This window comes from Podarcis tiliguerta (assembly GCF_965153285.1).
Source record: "Podarcis tiliguerta genome assembly, chromosome: 7".
Classification (NCBI taxonomy): domain Eukaryota; kingdom Metazoa; phylum Chordata; class Lepidosauria; order Squamata; family Lacertidae; genus Podarcis; species Podarcis tiliguerta.
Window position 1 is genome coordinate 10874877 of NC_139540.1, and position 21508 is coordinate 10896384.

Below are 21508 nucleotides of genomic sequence, written 5' to 3' on the forward strand. Positions count from 1 at the left end.
GAACGTGTCCTTTTATTTAAAATGCATCTCTGGGTTATTTGGGGGGCATAGGAATTTTGTGGAGCCTGCCTGGTGTTTTTACATGAGTAGAATGTGTCCTTTTATTTAAAACCCATCTCTGAGTTATTTGGGGGGCACAGGAATTCATTCATTTTTTTTGCTTCCAAAATATAGTCCGTCCGTCCCCCAAGGTATGAGGGACAATGGACCGGTCCCCAGCTAAAAAAGTTTGCTAACCCCTGCTCTAATCCCTTAGAACAGAGGTCAGCAACCTAAGGTTCCATGGCTCGGCGTGGGGATTCCGTGCTTTCCCCCCCTGAGGCACCATTTTCTCCTCGCTGTTGGGACCGACTTCTGGATTGGAGGTGTGCTGGAAATAGCGGGTGCGCACCTGGAGGAGTGCCTGTATGCGTGCGTATAAGCCATTTCCGGCGCACTTCCGGGACAGAGAAGCACCCATGCACACACGCTATTTCTGGCGTTCTTCCAACCCAGAAGAGCGCCAGAAATATCTTGCACGCACGTGTGGACACACACACTCTGGCCCACCAAGAAGTCTGCCAGGGAGTGGACCGGCCCAGCCTCAAAAAATGCTGCCGACTCCTGCCTTAGAAGGAAGTGCTACAGATATTAATGGGACCCTAGGAAGTATGGATGGGGGTGCCGCCAACATCTCCCCCTGCCCCCCCCCCAAATAAAGTGGAAACACAAGTTATTTTTGGAAACAAGGAACAACCTGATAGCCTTGCCTATACTTCACAAACATAAAACCACTTCCACAAACTCTTACCGAATGGTGCGTTCCAATATCTGTGTCAGCCTGTCATGGAGCAAGTTTGCCTGCAGGGAGAAGAGATTGGATATTTTAGGGAGAGGGATGCTGGGTGACCACCACAACCTTCTGACAAATTGGTCTGGAAAAACAGAGCCAGCAATAGCAGCACTGATCTTGTATCAGAATCCACTGGCATCGTGGGCATCTAGGGCACCATGAAGTTACTGGGATCGGGTACCCACACAGCTGGGATTGCCCAATCGCATGGAAGCTTGTTCACGAGCAGTTCCTTATGCATTTGGCTTCCATGACCAGAAAGCCTGTGGGAACACATGACTGTCTTGAGGTGGTGGCGCTAGCATGCTTGACACTAGGGACACACCCAGATGTGCAGTCCCTTTCCCAGGGACTGCCAGTGATTCACACAACTGATGTGCTGGGGGAGGGGTACACATTGAGGATTACCGTATTTTTTGCTCTATAAGACTCACTTTTTCCGTCCCAAAAAGTAAGGGGAAATGTGTGAGCGTCTTATGGAGCGAATACAGGCTGCGCAGCTATCCCAGAAGCCAGAACAGCAAGAGGGATTGCTGCTTTCACTGTGCAGCGATCCCTCTTGCTGTTCTGGCTTCTGAGATTCAGAATATTATTTTTTCTTGTTTTCCTCCTCCAAAAACTAGGTGCGTCTTATGGTCTGGTGCGTCTTCTAGAGCGAAAAATACGGTATATCCTTGCAAAAAGTTAGGTGAATAACCATTTCAAGGAAACTTGCCCACACCAAAACGCGTGTCAGTAACCCACAAATTGTAAAGGCAAACTCTTAGGGCAGGGGTGGCTGACCATTTTTGGGGTCAAGGGCCATGTTGAACTGTTGTCAACCTTTCAAGGGCCGCAAGTCAAAGTTGCTGACGCTTAAAAGCAGGAATGGTCAACTTTCAAAATGGGGAGAGGCATTTTTTTTAACAAGACAAATTTTAGGGTCTCTCAAAGGGGAGGGGTTCCACACAAACCTTTTAGCATCACAGAGAGACCCACAGGAAGAAGAACTAGAGTTTGGATTTGATATCCCGCTTTATCACTACCCGAAGGAGTCTCAAGGGGACGTGGGTGGTGCTGTCTAAATCACAGAGCCTAGGGCTTGCCAATCCGTGGGTCGGCGGTTCGAATCCCCATGACGGAGTGAACTCCTGTTGTTCGGTCCCAGCTCCTGCCAACCTAGCAGTTCGAAAGCACGTCAAAGTGCAAGTAGATAAATAGGTACAATTCTGGCGGGAAGGTAGACGGCGTTGATCCCTAGCTAGCAGGACCAGTGGTCAGGAATGATGGGAGCTGTAGTCTCAAAACATCTGGAGGGGCGAGGTTGAGGAAGCCTGCCCTAGAAGATTCCTTTGTAAGATGCTTGCCAAAGGATACCTGTATGCATGGCAGAGGAGGCGGCATCTAAGTATAGAGGGGTGTTTGGGACTCCAACTCCCATCAGCCCTAGCCAGCATGGTGAATGGTTGAGGATTATGGGAGTTGCAGTCCCTAGCATGTGGAGGGTGTCTTGTTGGCTATCCCTAGTCCAGAGACAGGAGAGCCTTAGCACTTTCTCTCTGACATTTGTCGCTAATGAGGTCCAGCATCTGTTTAAGTCCTTAGTAGGATCGAGTAGGCGGATCATGGCCTGAGTACTTACCTTGGTTTCACACTGTGCAGCAATTTCTTCAAAAGGAGCCTTCTGGAATTTTTCAATCACAAGTCGCCTCCTTTCTTTCTCTTGTTCTTCAAGCCCATTGTTGTCTTTTGGAGAGATGGGGATGGGGGAAAAACCAACCAACTTTAAACCAATGACTTTAAGCTGCTAACAACATCAACAGAGTAACCAGAAAGCAAAGCAAAAGGAAACATCAGGAATATTATTCATCCTCATCCCAATTTAGGGCCAACGTATTAATCAAAGAGTGAAATGAAATAATTCACCCTTGAAGGAGCATATTATGGGAGCATATTATTGTTACTAGTGAATACAGAAATGCAAAGCTTTCTTACCTATTGCCTGCTTCAGCGTCTCAAATGTGATTTCTTCAGTGCTATTTGCCTAAAGAAACAATAGTGTTTAGGGTATTGTGTCAACCGCGGTAAAAGGTCAGCTACAATTCATCTTAAGTGTCTCAAATATTTTTTCCACCCGAAAAACAGCCCTTCAAATCATGTGTGTGTATTTTGTCCTGGTGACATTTTTACTTTAAATGCAGTACAGTAGATCTGCAAATACAAGGGACGCGGGTGGCGCTGTGGGTAAAAGCCTCAGCGCCTAGGGCTTGCCGATCGAAAGGTCGGCGGTTCGAATCCCTGCGACGGGGTGCGCTCCCGTTGTTCGGTCCCAGCGCCTGCCAGCCTAGCAGTTCGAAAGCACTCCCGGGTGCAAGTAGATAAATAGGGACCGCTTACTAGTGGGAAGGTAAACAGCGTTTCCGTGTGCGGCTCTGGCTTGCCAGAGGAGCAATGTCACGCTGGCCACGTGACCCGGAAGTGTCTCCGGACAGCGCTGGCCCCCGGCCTCTTGAGTGAGATGGCCGCACAACCCTAGAGTCTCTAAAGACTGGCCCGTACGGGCAGGGGTACCTTTACCTTTACCTAGATCTGCAAATGCAAATCACAATACTGACTACCACACCTTGTGGTATATAGATAGACTGAAAGCAAAGAGGAATGTTTATGGGGGTGGGGGTGGGGAAAGATGCATGATCTTTTCTTTAATGGAACTATTACATACCTTTTCATCCAGGCTGCAGCCAGGCAGAATGTCCACCTGAATTGACAAGGTGTCCACAATACTCTTCCTCCTGGACAACCTGTCTTCATCTGAACAAAAAGAAGAATGCCGATCTCGTCAAGACATCATTGTGTTTTCCTGTTTTCTTTGCCCCAAACTGAAGCGAATCAATTCAAATTTCAGTGGTCCCTCCCAGGCCCCTATGTCTGGCCCTTAGGACTCTGTCCAGCCACACCTCTTGTCTCCAGGCCACACCCCTCACCTGCCTGATTCACACCCTCTTTGAGTGCTTTTGCCTGGCTGGAATTCATCCTGAAACTCCAGTAAGCCCTCTTGCTTGCATGGCTGGAGGCAAAACTAACCCCAAACTAACAGTCAGCATCAGCTAAGTGTCCCTGGGAGAAATGCCCTGTGACTGGGTCAATGAAAAGGTCCTCTCTCCAGTTGTCTTCTACTTAATTTCAGAAGATAGGACACTTACAGTACATTTCTGAGCACAATTCAAAGTGTTGGTGCTGACCTTTAAAGCCCTAAACGGCCTTGGTCCAGTATACCTGAAGGAGCGTCTCCACCCCCATCATTTTACCTGGACACTAAGGTCCAGTGCCAAGGGCCTTCTGGTGGTTCCCTCGCTGCAAGAAGCCAAGTTACAGGGAACCAGGCAGAGGGTCTTCTCGGTAGTGGCACCCGCCCTGTGGAATGCCCTCCCATCAGAAGTCAAAGAGAACAACAACTTCCAGACTTCTGAAGGCAGCCCTGTTTAGGGAAGCTTTTAATGTTTGATGCATTACTGTGTTTTAATATTTTGTTGGAAGCTGCCCAGAGTGGCTGGGGAAGCCCAGCCAGATGGGCAGGGTATAAATAATAAATTCTTATTCTTATTCTTATTCTTAATTACAGGAAGGCATAAAGGTGTCAGAAAGCAGACAGGTTCATAGCTGGTGCCTCCGATTCCTTGGCCTCAAGCCATCAAGGGCTTTGCAAGAGAATACCAGCCACTCAAATTGTGCGCAGAAGCACACTGGAAGTCCACGAAGAGGCAGTGTAGGGTAGCGGTTAGAGTGCTAGGCTGCAATCTGGGAGACGGAGGTTAAAATCCCCACTTGGCCATGGAAATTACTGGGTGACTTTGGGCAACTACTACTTCTCAGTTTGGCCTACTTCGCGGGGGTGCTGTGAGGATCACATGGAGGAGAGGGAAGCCCTTTGAGGAAAGGTGGGATATAAATGCGAAGATAGATAAAAAAAACATTTTGGGAAAATACCTATGAGATGCGTACAAATATGCTACATCTACTAGGGTTGCCATCAGTGCCGGATTTACATATAAGCTAAAGCTATCGCTTAGAGCCCCACTCTCTTGGGGGCCCCCAAAAAATGTAAAGGGAGGAAAAAACCTGGATGTACATTTCCAAAATATAAGATAAAAAACAAATAAAATAACAGTGTTTTGTGTTGTGTAGGCTCCTATGATGTAAGTAATGGGCCCCACCTGCTAGCCTGCTCCCTAAAATATCACTGGTTTGCTCGTTTCTGTATACAGGATGCCTACATTCTGCATGGATCGGTTGCATGGCAACATGGGCAAATGGCTTTAGATACCATAAATTACCATACAGCATATATTCAACACAAAAAACAGCTACAATTTGTTGTTGGCAAAGTACAGCTGGACATATAAAGGGCCCCATTACCTTCAGTAGCTGAGGGCCTCATCAAACCTAAATCCGGCCCTGGTTGCCCTAATGTCTACAGTTGTGTGGGTCACAGCTACTAGGAGCAGGGGAAATAAAGGGAAATCGCACAACACTGGGATTTTCTATCTATGAGCATAAGGAGCTTATTGGGCTTTCTTTGGGTCCTAACACCATGAAGCTAGAACAAGCAGTGGCAGCTCCAATTTACCTTTTGACTTGCGCCTGCATTTATGAGGCTTTTTGCCAGATGGGAATAGAGCTACATTTCCGAAGATGCATAAGAATGGAAATAGAAGCTTTAGGATGACATGCCATATGGAAAATTAGAAAAAAGAAAGGGGCAGCAGAAAAGTCACCAACGTTTGGGCCAGAATCTAAAGAACTAGGCAACCCAACTGGGTCTCAGTTCCTTTGAACTGCATTTAATATGTTATTGATGGAGAAGGAGCCGGTTCCCCACCCACAAGAGCTAAACATGTATGTGTGCATGTCTCACTCTGCATATAGTTATCTCCCGCTTGGACTACTGCAATGCGCTCTATGTGGGGCTACCTTTGAAGGTGACTCGGAAACTACAACTAATCCAGAATGCGGCAGCTAGACTGGTGACTGGGAGCGGCCGCCGAGACCATATAACACTGGTCCTGAACGTTTCCAAGCACAAATCAAAGTGTTGGTGCTGACCTTTAAAGCCCTAAATGGCCTCGGCTCAGTATACCTGATGGAGAGTCTCCACCCCCATCGTTCTGCCCGGACACTGAGGTCCAGCGCCAAGGGCCTTCTGATGGTTCCTTCACTGCAAGAAGCCAAGTTACAGGGAACCAGGCAGAGGGCCTGCTTGGTAGTGGCACCTGTCCTGTGGAACGCCTTCCCACCAGATGTCAAAGAGAAAACAACCACCAGACTTTTAGAAGACATCTGAAGGCAGTCCTGTTTAGGGAAGCTTTTAATGTTTAATAGGTTATTGTATTTTAATATTCTGTTGGAAGCTGCCCAGAGTGGCTGGGGAAGCCCAGCCAGATGGGCAGGGTATAAATAATAAACTATTATATTATTATTATTATAGAGACACAGAATCAATAAGACTATTGAGCATGCCTAAAAGTAGATCCAAGAAGACTTTGTTGTTCACTAGCAGTGAAATGTATCACAGCATTTATTCATCTCTAAAGGGCCTCCACGATGGATATAAATAGCTGCAATCAAGAAAGCCAATAGGATATGCTTCTAAAAATGTATGCATATGCATTTCACTCAGATAACATTATGTGTATTTGGGATTCTCCTACAAGAAGGATGGGGAGCCTGGTTGCACTTCCAATGTTGCTGGACTGCTGGAAAGCACCAAAGGATGCTATATGCAACCCTCTCCCTTAAAAAAGCAGCTATGATAAACAGTGGTCAATGACTACAGGTGAAGAGGATACGTGAGCCACCAGGGGCTTACCTGTCACAAGTGGTACGTATGGCACAGACAGTCTCTCCACGCAGTAGCCACTGCCACCCAGCGATTCTGCCATTTGGTTGGTCAAGAAGAACAAGCTCGTTTCGTCCTTCTCCAGGGACTTGGGCAGGCTTCAAAACACAATTTGCAATTGTGGATTTAAAACCAGTAGATAAAAGAAGCAAAGAATGAGAAAAAGAGAGAGGCATGGCTCAGAACGTAGGTTAGAGCGAATTACCCAATGGAGCATATTGCACCCTAGATCTGATTCTTAAATACAGTGGTACCTCAGGTTAAGAACTTAATTCGTTCCGGAGATCTGTTCTTAACCTGAAACTATTCTTAACCTGAGGTACCACTTTAGCTAATGGGGCCTCCCGCCACCACTGCGCCGCCGGTGGGCGATTTCTGTTGTCATCCTGAAGCAAAATTCTTAACCTGAGGTACTATTTCTGGGTTAGCGGAGTCTGTAACCTGAAGCGTCTGTAACCTGAGGTACCACTGTAGTATTTAGTACCAACAAGACCAGGGATGTGCCTTCCAGGCCTTTCTACCAAGCCACACCCCTTCTTCACAGGCCACACTCCTCACTGGCCCTGCTTCACACCTGGAGTGTTTGTCCCTGGCTAGAATGGGTCTTTGAATTCTGATAATGTCTCTTGCTTGTCTGAATGGAGGATACAGAGCAGAGCAGGGTGCATGTGTGCGTCAAAACTAAACTATTGCACAAAGGTAAGATTTGCATTGATTGCTCTGCACACTTTTGCCTCTGGTTCTGCCTGACACTGGAATCTGGCTCGAAGAGATTGCTCAGAAGGGATTGAGAAAGCTCCCCCACTCTTGCATTAAAACCTGGGGAACACAGTGTTGGGAATCTGAATACGTGCAGCTACTCACACAGAGTCAATTAGGGTTTGGCAGACAGCCAAAAGGCAATGTGAAGGAGTAAGTCTGCCTGGTGATACAGAGGCATGGAGACAGCTCCATGATTGGTCAAGCTCTCTCACGGGAATGATTAATGGCCTACTAACTGGAATGTGTGTTAGTACGAGGTTGAGTGTAGGAGTTGGAGGTTGAGAGTTGTGAGTTGGGTATGAGAGAGTTAGCTAAAGATCTGTGTTCTGTTCTGTTCCTGTAAATAGTCCACTTTATATAATAAACACCTGGTTTCTGCTTCGTCCATCCTGCCTGCAGCCAAGCCGCCAATTGCTTCCATGGATTCTGCCTTTACTCTGCTAGGTCTGGCTAAGGTCCTGCAACTAGTCAGAGAGTTGCGAAACACCAAATAGGCTTTGAGGATGGCTCAGTTGGTAGAGCATGAGACACTTAATCTCCGGGTCATGAGTTCAAGCCCCACATTGGGCAAAAGATTCTTGCACTGCAGGAGGTTGGACCAGATGACCCTCACAGTCCTTTCCAACTCTACAGTTCTATGATTCTGTTTTGTCCACCCAGCCCAGTACTGTCTACTCTGAGTTTCAGAAGCTCTCCGGGGTCTTGGGCAGAAGATCTGTCCTCACTGCCCTTTAACTAGACATGCCAGCAACAGAGATGGTCTTTCACAGTCCTTAAGTCAAAAACATTACTGGTTCTCATTTTTTTACGAGTTGTTTAAAATGTCACATACTTGCACTTCTCTCTGAAAATTGTTTCAGGTAAAAAATAGGGTGCTTCTACATGTCTGGTTTCAATGACCTGCAACGAGCGGAAAAACAAGACAGCGTTTGACGATTTTCTCACTTTGCATTCTATGTTAAAATGTATATGTTTGCAAATAAATATATAAATATGCACGGCAAGTGTGGGCAACGTGTTTGAGGGATGAGCCTGCTTCCTTTAAGCCCCAGCCCATGCCTGCTGTCACTCACAGTGGCCTGTCTCTGCAGTCCATACATATTACCACAAGTAACCCCCAACCCAAATTTGCTTTGGGCTCTTGATTTAGCCAAGCCGGGAGGGCAGTTCTGCTAGTCTATCAATGCAAGGCACATCCGCGAAAATCAGAAGCGATACAGCACCTTAGTAACATGTTGGCAAAAAGCAGGAACAGCGATCATCTGGCTTAGGAAGTTGAGGTATGCGGCTACCACTGCCATCACACTACAGCGATGGAACATGGGCAAGTTGTCTTCGTTAAGGATTGCAATGTCCTACGATGAAAGGAAGGGAAGGGGGAACCTCATTCAAGACTGGCATTGGTCATATTTTTTTCATATGGGTGAAAAGACTAAGAGCCAGGAAGGTAAAACAGTTTTTTCCCCTGTCCCCCAGGTCACTGTTAAGTCTTTTGAGTGGAGAAGTCAGTTCAAGTTTTATTTATTTATTTATTTTGCAGGACAAACTAGTCTTAATAGCTTGTGCAGTGCACAACACATCTTAAAACAGTTTTTCAGGACATGGGTAGATATGATCTGACAGTGTGTTGGAGCAAGGGTTCCCAAACTGCGGTCCATGGACTGTCATTCATTCAGGAGCTTTGTTCAGGTAGTCAGGGGTAGGAGTGGGGTAGTCGGTGAAAAACAATAGAATAGAATAGCAATAGAATCCAACCTTAGAAAGAAAAGAAGCAATGGAAATGTTATGTACTAAGCTTGGATCCTAGAACAATAGGCAGGTAGGATCCTAGAATGCAACAACTGGGATGGACAGGTATCAGAAAAGCCCACTGCCCATCCATCCCATGAACACTGGGAACACTGTACTGCCCCCTTCTCATTTCTGAGGCTGCTCTACACATTAACTAAGCTTTATTTTGTTTTTTTTTTGTTTTTTTTTATTTTTTTTTTGTTTTTTTTTTTTATAAATATTTTATTCGTTTTTGCATAAAAGACAACAAAGCAAAACAAAGCAACAAACAATACACCAAAAACATACAGAATTACACAAACATAACATACTACAAAAAACAGAAATAAAAACAATCTTATCTTCATATTAATCTTGCATTAACTTGTTTCTCTGACTTCCCCGAGTCTCCCTTCCCTGTATTCCAATTCATACAATTAAACAACAAATCCCTTCCCTCTGTCATAATTAACCTCTTTTCTGATTTGAATGTCTTAATATAGCTTATTCAATGCTTAGAACTTAGAATGTTGGGTCTTCTGATCCTTAAAATTTTACTCCAATAACCTTCTACATTCAATCTGATGTTATTTTAACATTCATTAATCTTGTAGTGTTTCTGTAAATAGTCTTTAAATTTCTTCCAATCTTCCTCCACCGTCTCTTCACCCTGGTCTCTGATTCTGCCAGTCATTTCTGCGGATTCCATATAGTCCATGACTTTCATCTGCCATTCCTCCAGCGTGGGTAATTCTTGTGTCTTCCAATACTTAGCAATAAGTATTCTTGCTGCTGTTGTGGCGTACATAAAAAATATCCTGTCTTTCATACGTACCTCTTGGTTGACCATGCCCAGGAGAAAGGCCTCCGGTTTCTTTGGGAATGTATATTTAAATACTTTCTTCAGTTCATTATAGATCATCTCCCAAAAGGTCTTAATCCTTGGGCATGTCCACCAGAGATGAAAAAAGGTACCTTCAGTTTCTTTACATTTCCAACATTTGTTATCGGGCATATGATAAATTTTTGCTAGTTTGACTGGTGTTATGTACCATCTGTATATCATTTTCATAATATTTTCTCTTAGGGCATTACATGCCGTAAACTTTAGCCCAGTGGTCCATAACCGTTCCCAGTCGGCTAGCATTATGTTGTGACCCACATCTTGTGCCCATTTAATCATTACTGATTTCACTTCCTCATCCTGTGTATTCCATTTCAGCAGCAGATTATACATTCTTGACAATACCTTAGTTTTGGGTTCTAGCAATTCTGTTTCCAATTTTGATTTTTCCACCTGGAAGCCAATTTTTCTATCCAATTTATATGCCTCCATTATCTGATGATAGTGGAGCCAATCACGGACTTTACTTTTTAATTTGTCAAAACTCTGCAGTTTCAATTTATCTCCATCTTGTTCTAGTATCTCCCAATATTTTGGCCAATTGGCCTCCATATTGAGTTTTTTGACTGCTTTTGCTTCCATCGGAGATAACCACCTTGGAGTCTTGTTTTCAAAGAAATCCTTATATCTAGTCCATACATTAAACAATGCTTTCCTGACAATGTGAATCTTAAACATTCTGTGAACTTTAACCTTGTCATACCATAAGTAAGCATGCCACCCAAACGCATTATTGAATCCTTCTAAGTCCAGTATATCTGTATTTTCAAGAAGTAGCCATTCTTTCAGCCAGCAAAAAGCTGCTGCTTCATAGTAAAGTTTCAAGTCTGGCAGGGCAAAGCCTCCTCTTTCCTTTGCATCTGTTAATATTTTAAATTTTATTCTTGGCTTTTTGCCCTGCCAGACAAATCTGGATATATCTTTCTGCCACTTCTTGAAACAGTCCATTTTATCAATAATCTGCAGTGTCTGGAACAAAAATAACATTTTTGGCAATACATTCATCTTTATCACAGCAATACGACCTAACAGTGAGAGTTTTAGATTAGACCATATATCTAGATCTTTTTTTATCTCCATCCAGCATTTTTCGTAGTTATCCTTATATAAGTTCCCATTTTTTGAGGTCATAATAATTCCCAGATATTTCACTTTTTTCACCACTGTCAAACCTGTCTCATTCTGAAACCTTTCTTTCTCTTTTTCTGTTAGATTCTTTGTCAAAACCTTAGTTTTTGTTTTGTTGAGTTTAAAACCTGCTAATCGACCAAACTCTTGAATCAGTTCTAAAACCCTCTTCACACTGGACTCTGGCTCCTGCAATGTCAAAACCAAGTCATCTGCAAATGCTCTTAATTTAAATTGTTTAACTCCGACCTGTATCCCTCTTACCATCTGGTCCTTTCTAATCATATTCAGCAACACCTCCAGGACCGATATAAAAAGCAGAGGGGAAATAGGACAACCTTGTCGTGTTCCTTTTTCTATTCTGAACTCTTCAGTCAAAACATTGTTAACAATTAATTTTGCTTTTTGTTCAGAATAGATTGCACCTATACCATTTTCGAACTCTTGGCCTACCCCCATACTATGGAGATTCTTTTTCATAAAACCCCAAGAAATGTTATCAAAGGCTTTCTCCGCGTCCACAAATACTAAAGCTACTTTTGTGTTTATTCTTTCCTGTAAAAGTTCCAAAATGTCAATTATATTCCTTACATTATCAGATAGGTGCCTTCCTGGGAGAAAGCCTGCTTGGTCCTTGTGAATCTCCTCCGCTAAAACCCTCTTTAATCTTCTAGCCAAAATGTCAGCAAAAATTTTATAATCCACATTAAGTAATGATATAGGCCGATAGTTCTTAAGTTGGTGTTTTTCCGATTCTGTCTTTGGTATGAGAGTCACAAAAGCTTCTTTCCACGTTTCTGGTGTCCTTTTCCCCTGTAATATGTCATTACATATATCCTTCAAGGGTTGAATTAGCCAGTCTTTCATTGATTTATAATATCTTGCCGTCAACCCATCAGGTCCTGGGGACTTGCCAAGTTTCATATTTTGGATGGCGCTCTCTACCTCTTGTTCTGTTATCCTGCAGCTCAATTTAAATTTACTTTCTTGAGATATTTCCGGTAGCCCATTTTCTTTCAAGAATTCCTCCATATCTGCTTCCTTCTGTGGTTGTTGTGAATAAAGCTGTTTAAAGTATCTTTGAAAGGCACTCCTAATTTCCACTGGGTTCTGAATAATTCTTCCTTCCTCTTCTAAATTTGTTATTGTATTCATTTTCTGTCTCTTCTTTATTTGCCATGCCAATAACTTTCCACATTTGTTTGCTGATTCGAAAGTTCTTTGTCTCGTTTGTCTGACCTTCCATTCAATCTCTTGATTTATCATTTGCATGTATTGTACTTGATATAACTTTATCTCTCTCAAGATTTGTTGTGATTTTGGATTTGATCTCAGTCTTTTTTCACCTTCCTTAATCTTTTCCAATATCTTTTCTCTTTTTTCCTATTGTAATCTCTTCTTGAGTGCGTTCTGTTGTATCAAAAATCCTCTCATAACAGCTTTACTTGCGTCCCATACAGTTCTTTTTTCCACCGTAGTGTTTAAATTTATCTCAAAATAGTCTTTCAGAGTTTTCTGGGCCTTCTTGGTTATTTCCTCATCTCTAAACAGAGAGTCATTCATCCTCCATCTGAAAGAACCAGTTGGTTGTAAGTTCATTACCATCTTTACAGCATTGTGGTCGGAGTAAGTCTTTGGGCAGATTTCTACTTTTTTTGTCTTTGGTGCCAGTCCTCTTGTGATCCAGATTTGGTCAATTCTTGTCCATGTCTTTTTGGCTTCAGAAAAGAAGGTTCCTTCTCTTTCTAAAGGATTTTTGGTTCTCCAGATATCCACCAAGTCCAGGTTATCAGTCAGTTCAAAAAAGGTTTTCGGTAGTCTCCCATCTTTGGTGACTACCTGCCGTTGTGCCTTGTCCATATTTGTAGAAACAACTCCATTCATATCTCCCATCAAGATCACATTGTACTCCAGATAGTCCATCAATGTCTCATGTAACTTTTTGAAAAATTCCGATTTTCCTTCGTTCGGTGCGTATACGCCAACAATCAGATATTTCTGTCCATGGTGTTGAATTTCAATTGCCAAATATCTTCCTTGTTCATCTTTAAAAATTAATTTTGGTGCTAGGCTCTCTTTTGCATATACCACCACTCCTCTTTTTTTAACTTTGTCCGATGAAATAAACTCTTGACCTAGTCTTTTATTAATTAGAATTTTTCTATGGAGCCTAGTTACATGTGTTTCCTGTAAACAAATCAAGTCCAATTGTTCTTTTTTTAAAATGTGAAAAATTGATTTTCTCTTAGAAACCACGTTTAGACCGTTGCAGTTCCAGCTTAATAGTTGCAGAGACATCTTGAAATTGGTCTGCTATATTCCTCCAGAAGCTCCCAATGTGTCTTCTTTCTCTTCTGGTCCCGGTGGTGTCGTCTTGTCCAAATCCAAGATTGCTTTAGCTATATCTCTCCTTTTTCTCTCTTGTGTATCGGACGGGTCTTGGTCTTTAAAGAATTCCTTCTGTAAGTCCTCCTCGTAGTCCTTTAAAAATCTGTCTTTATCTTCCACTGATTTTATTTTTATTTTCCTTCCTTTTATACTAAACGAAAGCCCTTCAGGGAACTCCCACCTAAAGATGATGTTGTTCTTTCTCAGCTGTGTGACCAAGTCTCTGTAGCTAGATCTGAGGTCTAAGAGATGTTTGGGGATGTCCCTGAACAATTCCACTCTTGATTCACCAACTTCCAAAGGCCTTTGGAAATGTAGTCCCAAAATTTTATCTCTCTCCTCTTTAGATCCAAAGGTGACCAAACAGTCTCTTGTCTTGATTCTCCTGCTTGTTTTACCCAGTCGGAAAGCACTTACTATTTTGATTTCTTCTTTATCCAGATCCAGTTTCCAGAAATCTGCAAATTCCTGTGCAAGAAATTCCTTAAGACCTTCTTTTTCAATTTCTGGCAAGGATCTGATCCTGAGATTCGTTTGTTTATCTTTTAATTCAAGCATGGAAAATCTTGTTCTATAGTCCTCAAGTTGCCTGTTAATCGGTGGTATTTTTTCTTCTGTGGCCTCTGCAGCTGCTTTAGCTTCTTCTGCAATTTTCCTTGTTTTTGATGATTCCTGCAATAATTGCTGAATTAAATTCGTATTTTGTTTAATACAAGCTGTATTTTGATCTATTTTAGAAGATGTCTCTGACACCTTTTTGTTTGTTTCTACAACCTCCTCTGTCAATTTATTTAATGATTCTTGAATTTTTGCAAATCCTGTATTGAAAAGGTCCTCAGTTGAAGACATAGCTTTTGGTTTAGGTTGTACAGATGCACCTCCAATTGGGTCAGGTATAGAGGCTCTTCTTCCTGAGTAAAAGGTTTTCCCAGATCTTGTAGTCTTCTCCTGCAGCTGGTCTACTTTTCCCTTATCACTTGCCATACCACAGCAACTTATTTCAAGGTCACTCTCAGCTGAGGCTAGCTGTCAGACTTGAAGTCAAAACAGTGGAAAGTCCCCAGTCACTTTCCCAGCTGCAGCAAGCTGTCAGATTTTAAAACCAAACAGTGGAAAATTCCCAGTTGCTTTCTGTTTCTTTGTATCAGTCTTTGTAACAATCCTTATGTCCACCAGGGGGATACAATAGCCCCTGGGAACAATGGCTCCCGTCTTCTCCTTCTCCTTCCCAGCAACTTTGCAGCTAATTCCTCCCAGTAACAAGACTTAAACAGTCTCAGCTTTTAACAGTATAATCCAGTTTGCAGAGCTTAAAATCTCAGAGTCTCTCTCCGCAGTCCCTCCTTTACCCTGTGTTTTCAGATTGACAGATCAGAGCCGGGCGCGCCGGGCGGTGGTTCTGGGCGCGCCGGGCGCGCCGGGCGGTGGTTCCCCCACAGTCAGCTCTTTCTTACGCAGGCAATACAGTTTCCAGTCCTCCCCCCCCTTTTCCCTGCCACTTAGGGGGGGAAAAGATCCTTATCAAAACGCCAGATTCCGTTTCTTCAAAAGCACTTTTAAAGGTTTGGCACGCAAAAGTCTTTGTTTCCAGCTATATACAGAGCGGAAGGCTGACTTCCTGGTTAAACCTTACCGCTTCGGTTCTAATTTAGCTTGCTTTTTTAACTTGCCAAATCCAAAAGTTCCTTAATTTGTTTCTTTCCCTTTTAAAATTTGTAATTCTCCTACTCACGGAAAGTTCTTTTATAATCCAATTTGTCCCAAGAAGAAGTTGAGCGCTCCTCCGATCACGGCTGTGCGACGTCTCTCCGAAAAAGAAGCGATTGACTCTCAGCACCGCGTTACCCCCTCCACACTCCGGAGCTCTTCCTGAGCCCCAGAAACGTTTTAGGGGATCGCTGTTGGTGCCCGCCGAGTCCCACGGACGTAGGCTTCCTCCGCCTACGTTTTCAGGGGTTCACCACGTCGCCGTAGCGGTAGAACCCTGTTTTTTTCGGAGCTCCCCCTCCGGTGCTCAGCAGGGGGCCGCCATGATCGCTGGCGCTCAACTCGGAAGTCAACTAAGCTTTATTTTGAAACCACAGCATGTACAAAAAGAAGGTGAGATTCTCAAGGTGGAAAATGATGCAGCAGGTAGATTCAAAGCGTACAAAATAAGCGCACCGTTCTTGATCAGAAATACGGATTCCAATCTTTTGACATGATATCAACAAAGCCGTCCAGATGCACTTCGAAAGCCCTACCTGCAAGGCGATAGCCACTCTGATGAGGTCAATGACCACTTCTTCATTGGCCAGTTCAATTGTCATGAGAGCCAGCGTTGTGTAGAGAAGCTCAAAGTTCTTCTGGACATTGTCCTCTTCCTTACATCCTAAGTAGACATGCCTATACAGCTGCTGCCCATGCTAGAGAGAGCAGAGAGGAGTCTTGATTAAGGTTTTCATTGCAAGATTTAGGATAAAAGAAATGACTTCTTTACTATGGAACTTGCTCCATCACAGGAGGCTGTGATGGCCACCAGGTTGGGTGGCTTTGAAAGAGAATTGGCAAATTCATGGAGGAGGTGGCCATCAATGGCTGTGTAATGGCCTGGGAATCGGATTCAGAGGCTGAACCTGAGGAATCCCAGCCTGCACAGGAGTCCCTGCCTCCAGGGCCGGCTGAGCTGGGGCAGGGGCTTGAACCTGAAGGGCCCTCACCTGTGCTGGATCCTCAGGAGCAGACACCAGCTGAATCCTCTCTGGCTCTGGGGGTGATCGAGGACCCGTTGCCTGCAGGTGCTCCTCTCCCAGCCCTGTCAGGGGAAGGTGAGGTTGCCTCTGGGTCCAGTAACCCTCCAGCCTCTCTGGAGCTGCAGAGGCTCAGGGCAGAGAGGCGGAGGGAACTGGGTTCTCTCAGGAGGAGTGCTCGCCTTAAGGCCAGGAGAGGTGAGTCACCTGTGGACCGGGGCCGCCCTAGGCCTCAAAGGCCAGTCAGCCCAGACCCAGGTTGCGGGAGCAACATTGTTGGTAACCTGTTCCTGCCGGCACCCTGACCTGCTCTCCTGAGTTCCTGACCACGCCCGACTCCTTGCTTTGGACCTCGCTTCGCCCCTGACAGACAGCCTCCTTACCCTCGACCTAGGCCTGGACTTAGACCATGCTACACAGTAACCCCCCTGGGACCAGCACAGGCTGCTAGCCATGACGGCTATCCTCTGCCTTGACAGTTCTCGCCAGCAATGCTTCCAAATACCAATTGCTGGAAACCATGAGAGGGGAGAGGGCTCTTGGGCTTGTGTTCTGCTTGTTGGTTTCCCACAGGCATCTTGCTGGCCACTGTAAGAACAGCATGCTGGACTAGATGGGCCATTGACCTGATCCTGCAGGCTCTCCTTATGTCCGTATGTTTATGTCAGGTTTTTTGCAGCCACTAGGTAATACTTGGTGCACATTCACAATACAGGGGAAGCCAGAGCAGCCTCTTCAATCAAGTGGCCCTCCAGATATTTTGGAACGTGACTCCCATCAGTCCCAGCCAGTGGAGCCAAATGTCAAGGTTGATGGGAGTTGTAGGTGATGATAATAATATTGTTATATTTATTTCTATCCTGCCTTTTCCCCAGACTGGGACTCAAGGCAGCTTCTCATGGTAGACCATCAAGAGAACAGGATGCTAACCAGCTGAGCCTTTGGTCTGACCCAGCAGGGCTCATCTTAGAATCATAGAATCATAGAGTTGGAAGAGACCACAAGGGCCATCGAGTCCAACCCTCTGCCAAGCGGGAAACACCATCAGAGCACTCCTGACATATGGTTGTCAAGCCTCTGCTTAAAGGCCTCCAAAGAAGGAGACTCCACCACACTCCTTGGCAGCAAATTCCACTGTCAAACAGCTCTTACTGTCAGGAAGTTCTTCCTAGTGTTTAGGTGGAATCTTCTTTCTTGTAGTTTGGATCCATTGCTCCGTGTCCGCTTCTCTGGAGCAGCAGAAAACAACCTTCCTCCCTCCTCTATGTGACATCCTTTTATATATTTGAACATGGCTATCATATCCCCCCTTAACCTCCTCTTCTCCAGGCTAAACATGCCCAGCTCCCTTAGCCGTTCCTCATAAGGCATCGTTTCCAGGCCTTTGACCATTTTGGTTGCCCTCCTCTGGACACATTCCAGTTTGTCAGTGTCCTTCTTGAACTGTGGTGCCCAGAACTGGACACAGTACTCCAGGTGAGGTCTGACCAGAGCAGAATACAGTGGCACTATTACTTCCCTTGATCTAGATGCTATACTCCTATTGATGCAGCCCAGAATTGCATTGGCTTTTTTAGCTGCCGCGTCATACTGTTGGCTCATGTCAAGTTTGTGGTCAACCAAGACTCCTAGATCCTTTTCACATGTACTGCTCTCAAGCCAGGTGTCACCCATCTTGTATTTGTGCCTCTCATTTTTTTTTGCCCAAGTGCAATACTTTACATTTCTCCCTGTTAAAATTCATCTTGTTTGTTTTGGCCCAGTTCTCTAATCTGTCAAGGTCGTTATCTTCATCTTATCTTCATCTAGCCCAGAATTGTCAACTCTGCCTGAAAGGAGCACAGCTCTGTTACTAGACTTTGCATTTAGAGGAGATGCCAAAAATAAATTCTGGGCCCTTTTACATTCAAATCACAGGTTCTACCCACAGGGCAGTGAGTCCCTATATCCCTTACCTAACACTATGCAACATCTCTTTCTTCTAACAATTGGTTTGATCTTTAATGATATTATTACCTTTTTGATGAAATTCGCATCTTGCCTTGAAATTTTGTCCCGTTTTATCTTTAGATCCGAAACATCAGGTATTATTCTGCGCAGAAACAAAACAGTATGTTACTTTCTCAAAACAGCATTAATAATTATAATTTGCAAGCAAATTACTTCTCAGCGATGGGGACACTTGGAATCATGCTGTGAAAAGTATTTAATTTATCCAGGCATTTTCGAAGTCATCTCCATTTTAATTACACCCACATTTTGCAATGACAATAGATTTCCTATTCAAAAAAAAGGGGGGGGAATCATAAGTAATTATGACTCAGTACAGGAATAGTCCATTTTATGTTTTGTATAAAACAAAAAATATAATTACAAGCTTAATTAAACCAGGAGCAATTTGGAAGAGCTACTTAACATTCAGGGTAGGACACCTGGATAACAAAATCATCAATTGTTGCATCAAAAACATTCAGCTGTTACATTCCTGCACTTTTCCTCTCTTCGCTGACAAAATGGAACATGGAAAACAGAAGAAAAATGGCATCTATTGATCACAGTTGGAAAACATAATTTGTTACTGTAGTTTTCTCTTATTTGCTATATATTTTTAAAACTTGTTCACTTACAAAGCTGGACACCTCTTAAGATATTGAGCATAGCTGTTAACGTTTCCCTTTTTTAAAGGGAAATTCCCTTGTTCCAAATAGGATTCCTTGCAAGAAAAGGGAAAAGTTGATAGCTATGATATTGAGACCAAATGTTGCATGATGGTTCCTGAGATCAAGGAGCAGGTTTTCATCAATGACTGGATACAACCAGACACCATTTTCAATGAAGATGGCAGACCGAACCTGTAATGGTTCTAGGGATTGCTCGTGCGTAAGTTGCCTTTACTCCTGGCTAGGTTGCATGGTTGAACCCTTTCTGTCAGGACAGCCTCAAGATCCGTGGCTGCCTCAGTCGCTGGCAGAATCCGTCTTAAACCGCTTCCAGCATAGAAGCTGTTTGACGCCCAGTCTCCTCCCCCGTGTTGCCTGCGTGAAAGTTTTCTGCGTGAGGTGGGTGTGGGCAACGGAGTACTCGTGCCCTCTCCGCTGGTCTCCTGCAAAGAGTCCTGGAGCCACCTCTCCGATTCCTCCATCTCCTCCCCTTTCCCACTGGTGTTACGCTGATTACCTTCCCCAGCGGATGGGCTATCCCTCCTTCTACTAGGACACTCTCCACCATCGTCCGGGAGCCTCCTCTCCACCTCCCGCTCCGATGGCAGTTCCCTGACAGAACCCTTCAAAACTGCGCTGATTTCCTTGGTTTCTTAAAAGTACCCAAACAATTCTATGTTCGAGGCTGGTAGTACATTATTAATTGCCTGCCTTCAGTGGAAACCAGAGCTCTGAACAAAAGTACAAATAGCCTGGGCTACCACATCTATTGCTAGAGGAATGAATCCAAAGAACCACCATGAGCAGAAACAAAATTGTAACACGAACATTTGCACTAGAATTCCTGCAGGGTTCTAGAGCAGTTTTTGGGCTTCTGCTTGCATAAGAGGCGACACTAGTGGAAGAATATCTATGGATTTAGTCTCATTTAATCTGTACAGTCTTTAATGCACGGGCAGGCCAAACTGGGGCCCTGGGCTCGATTTCATGTGGATGACCACAAGGAAAAAACAAGGGCAAAGGAGAGAGTGGCAAGGAGGCTGGATGCAAATAAGTCAAGTACAGAGAGGACCCACCAACATCAGTGGGCGTAACACATTTAAGTCCATTCGTTTGAATGGGTCTGTCTCCAAGGAGAAAGAGAAGGGCGTGGGGCTGCACTCAGTTTTAGCTTTGGCGCCCCACATATGGATGTGCACCCTTGGATCCAGCTCAGCATTTCCCCACATGAAACAACAACAACAACAACAACATATCCTGCCCATCTGGCTGGGTTTCCCCAGCCACTCTAGGCGGCTCCAAACAGATGATGATGATGATGATTATAAAAGCAATTAAACATTAAAAACTGAAGGGCTGCCTTCAGATGGCTTCTAAAAGTCAGATAGTTGTTTATTTCCTTGACATCTGATGGTAGGGCATTCCATAGGGAGGGCGCCACTACTGAGAAACCCTCTGCCTAGTTCCCTGTAATCTCACTTCTCGCAGGGAGGGAACTGCCAGAAGGCCCTCGGCGCTGGACCTCAGTGTCCGGGCAGAACGATGGAGGTGGAGACGCTCCTTCAGGTATACTAGGCAGAAGCCTTTTAGGGCTTTAAAGGTCAACACCAACACTTTGAATTGTGCTCAGAAATGTACTGGGAGCCAATGTAGGTCTTTCAAGACAAGGCAAATGGTGGCAAGTGTGATGGGTTGTATTCCTGGGGCTCAGCTAGGTGCAGCTCTGCTGGCATTCCTGGAAATTAGCCACCACTCTCTCAACATACTTTGGAAACACTCCATCGTATGTAATTGTCTTCTGGACACCCAGAAAATTAATCTGGGCTGGACTGGGTCCCAAGACCATAGAAGTGTCATAAATGCCATGCACCAGGCCTGAAGGCCTCCAAGGACCTGATAAGCATTAATGTTTATCTGTTTTGACCACCCACCTGACAATCTGATATGGACAATGTTTGGTCCCTCTCCAGCTTTTACTCCTTTCCTTGGAAGACGACAACAAGAGGAGCAAAAGTGAAGCAGGATGGGGGGCAGATTTATAGCAGGATGGATGGACTTTGGGCCACACTACTGTGCTCTAAAGCCCTGCCTATTTCTGGTCAGGGATGGATGCATCTGCCAATCTCTGTTTCTTATTTTCCCAAATCTTAAGTCAAAGAAGACTGGCTTAATGCACAGTTTTTGTTTTACTTTTTAGAATGTTAATATTATTTTGTTGAACCTAATTTGTTGTTTGGAAATTATATTCTGGCCTGTATTTGGTGTTAAGGGTAAGAAATGGAAATGCTATACAGAAATCCGTCTGTCATGTATGATTTAGTTGAGATATTTGCACTGCAGGCGGTTGGACTCGATGACCTCTGGGGTCTCTTCCAACTCTACAATTCTATGATTCTATGATAAGTAACTCCTATTTAGTTTAGTGGAACTTCCTGATAAGTGCATGTATGATTGCAGTCT

General features: G+C 44.3%; 1 protein-coding gene across 4 annotated transcripts in view; it reads right to left on the minus strand.

Moving 5' to 3' along the window:
* EFR3A (EFR3 homolog A) overlaps positions 1-21508 on the minus strand; it is a 99785-nt gene that overhangs the window by 14376 nt on the left and 63901 nt on the right. For all 4 annotated transcript variants that reach the window (XR_014513747.1, XM_083450520.1, XM_083450519.1 and 1 more), the window contains exons 15-23: positions 18405-18480; positions 15903-16064; positions 8693-8824; positions 8302-8369; positions 6678-6805; positions 3534-3622; positions 2807-2855; positions 2454-2557; positions 791-840 (exon numbers count right to left, since the gene is read on the minus strand). Coding sequence is in view for 3 of the 4 variants with exons in the window: in XM_083450520.1 (XP_083306646.1) it covers positions 791-840; positions 2454-2557; positions 2807-2855; positions 3534-3622; positions 6678-6805; positions 8302-8369; positions 8693-8824; positions 15903-16064; positions 18405-18480 (858 nt within the window). In the remaining variant the exon portion in view is untranslated. The remainder of the gene's footprint in view (positions 1-790; positions 841-2453; positions 2558-2806; positions 2856-3533; positions 3623-6677; positions 6806-8301; positions 8370-8692; positions 8825-15902; positions 16065-18404; positions 18481-21508) is intronic.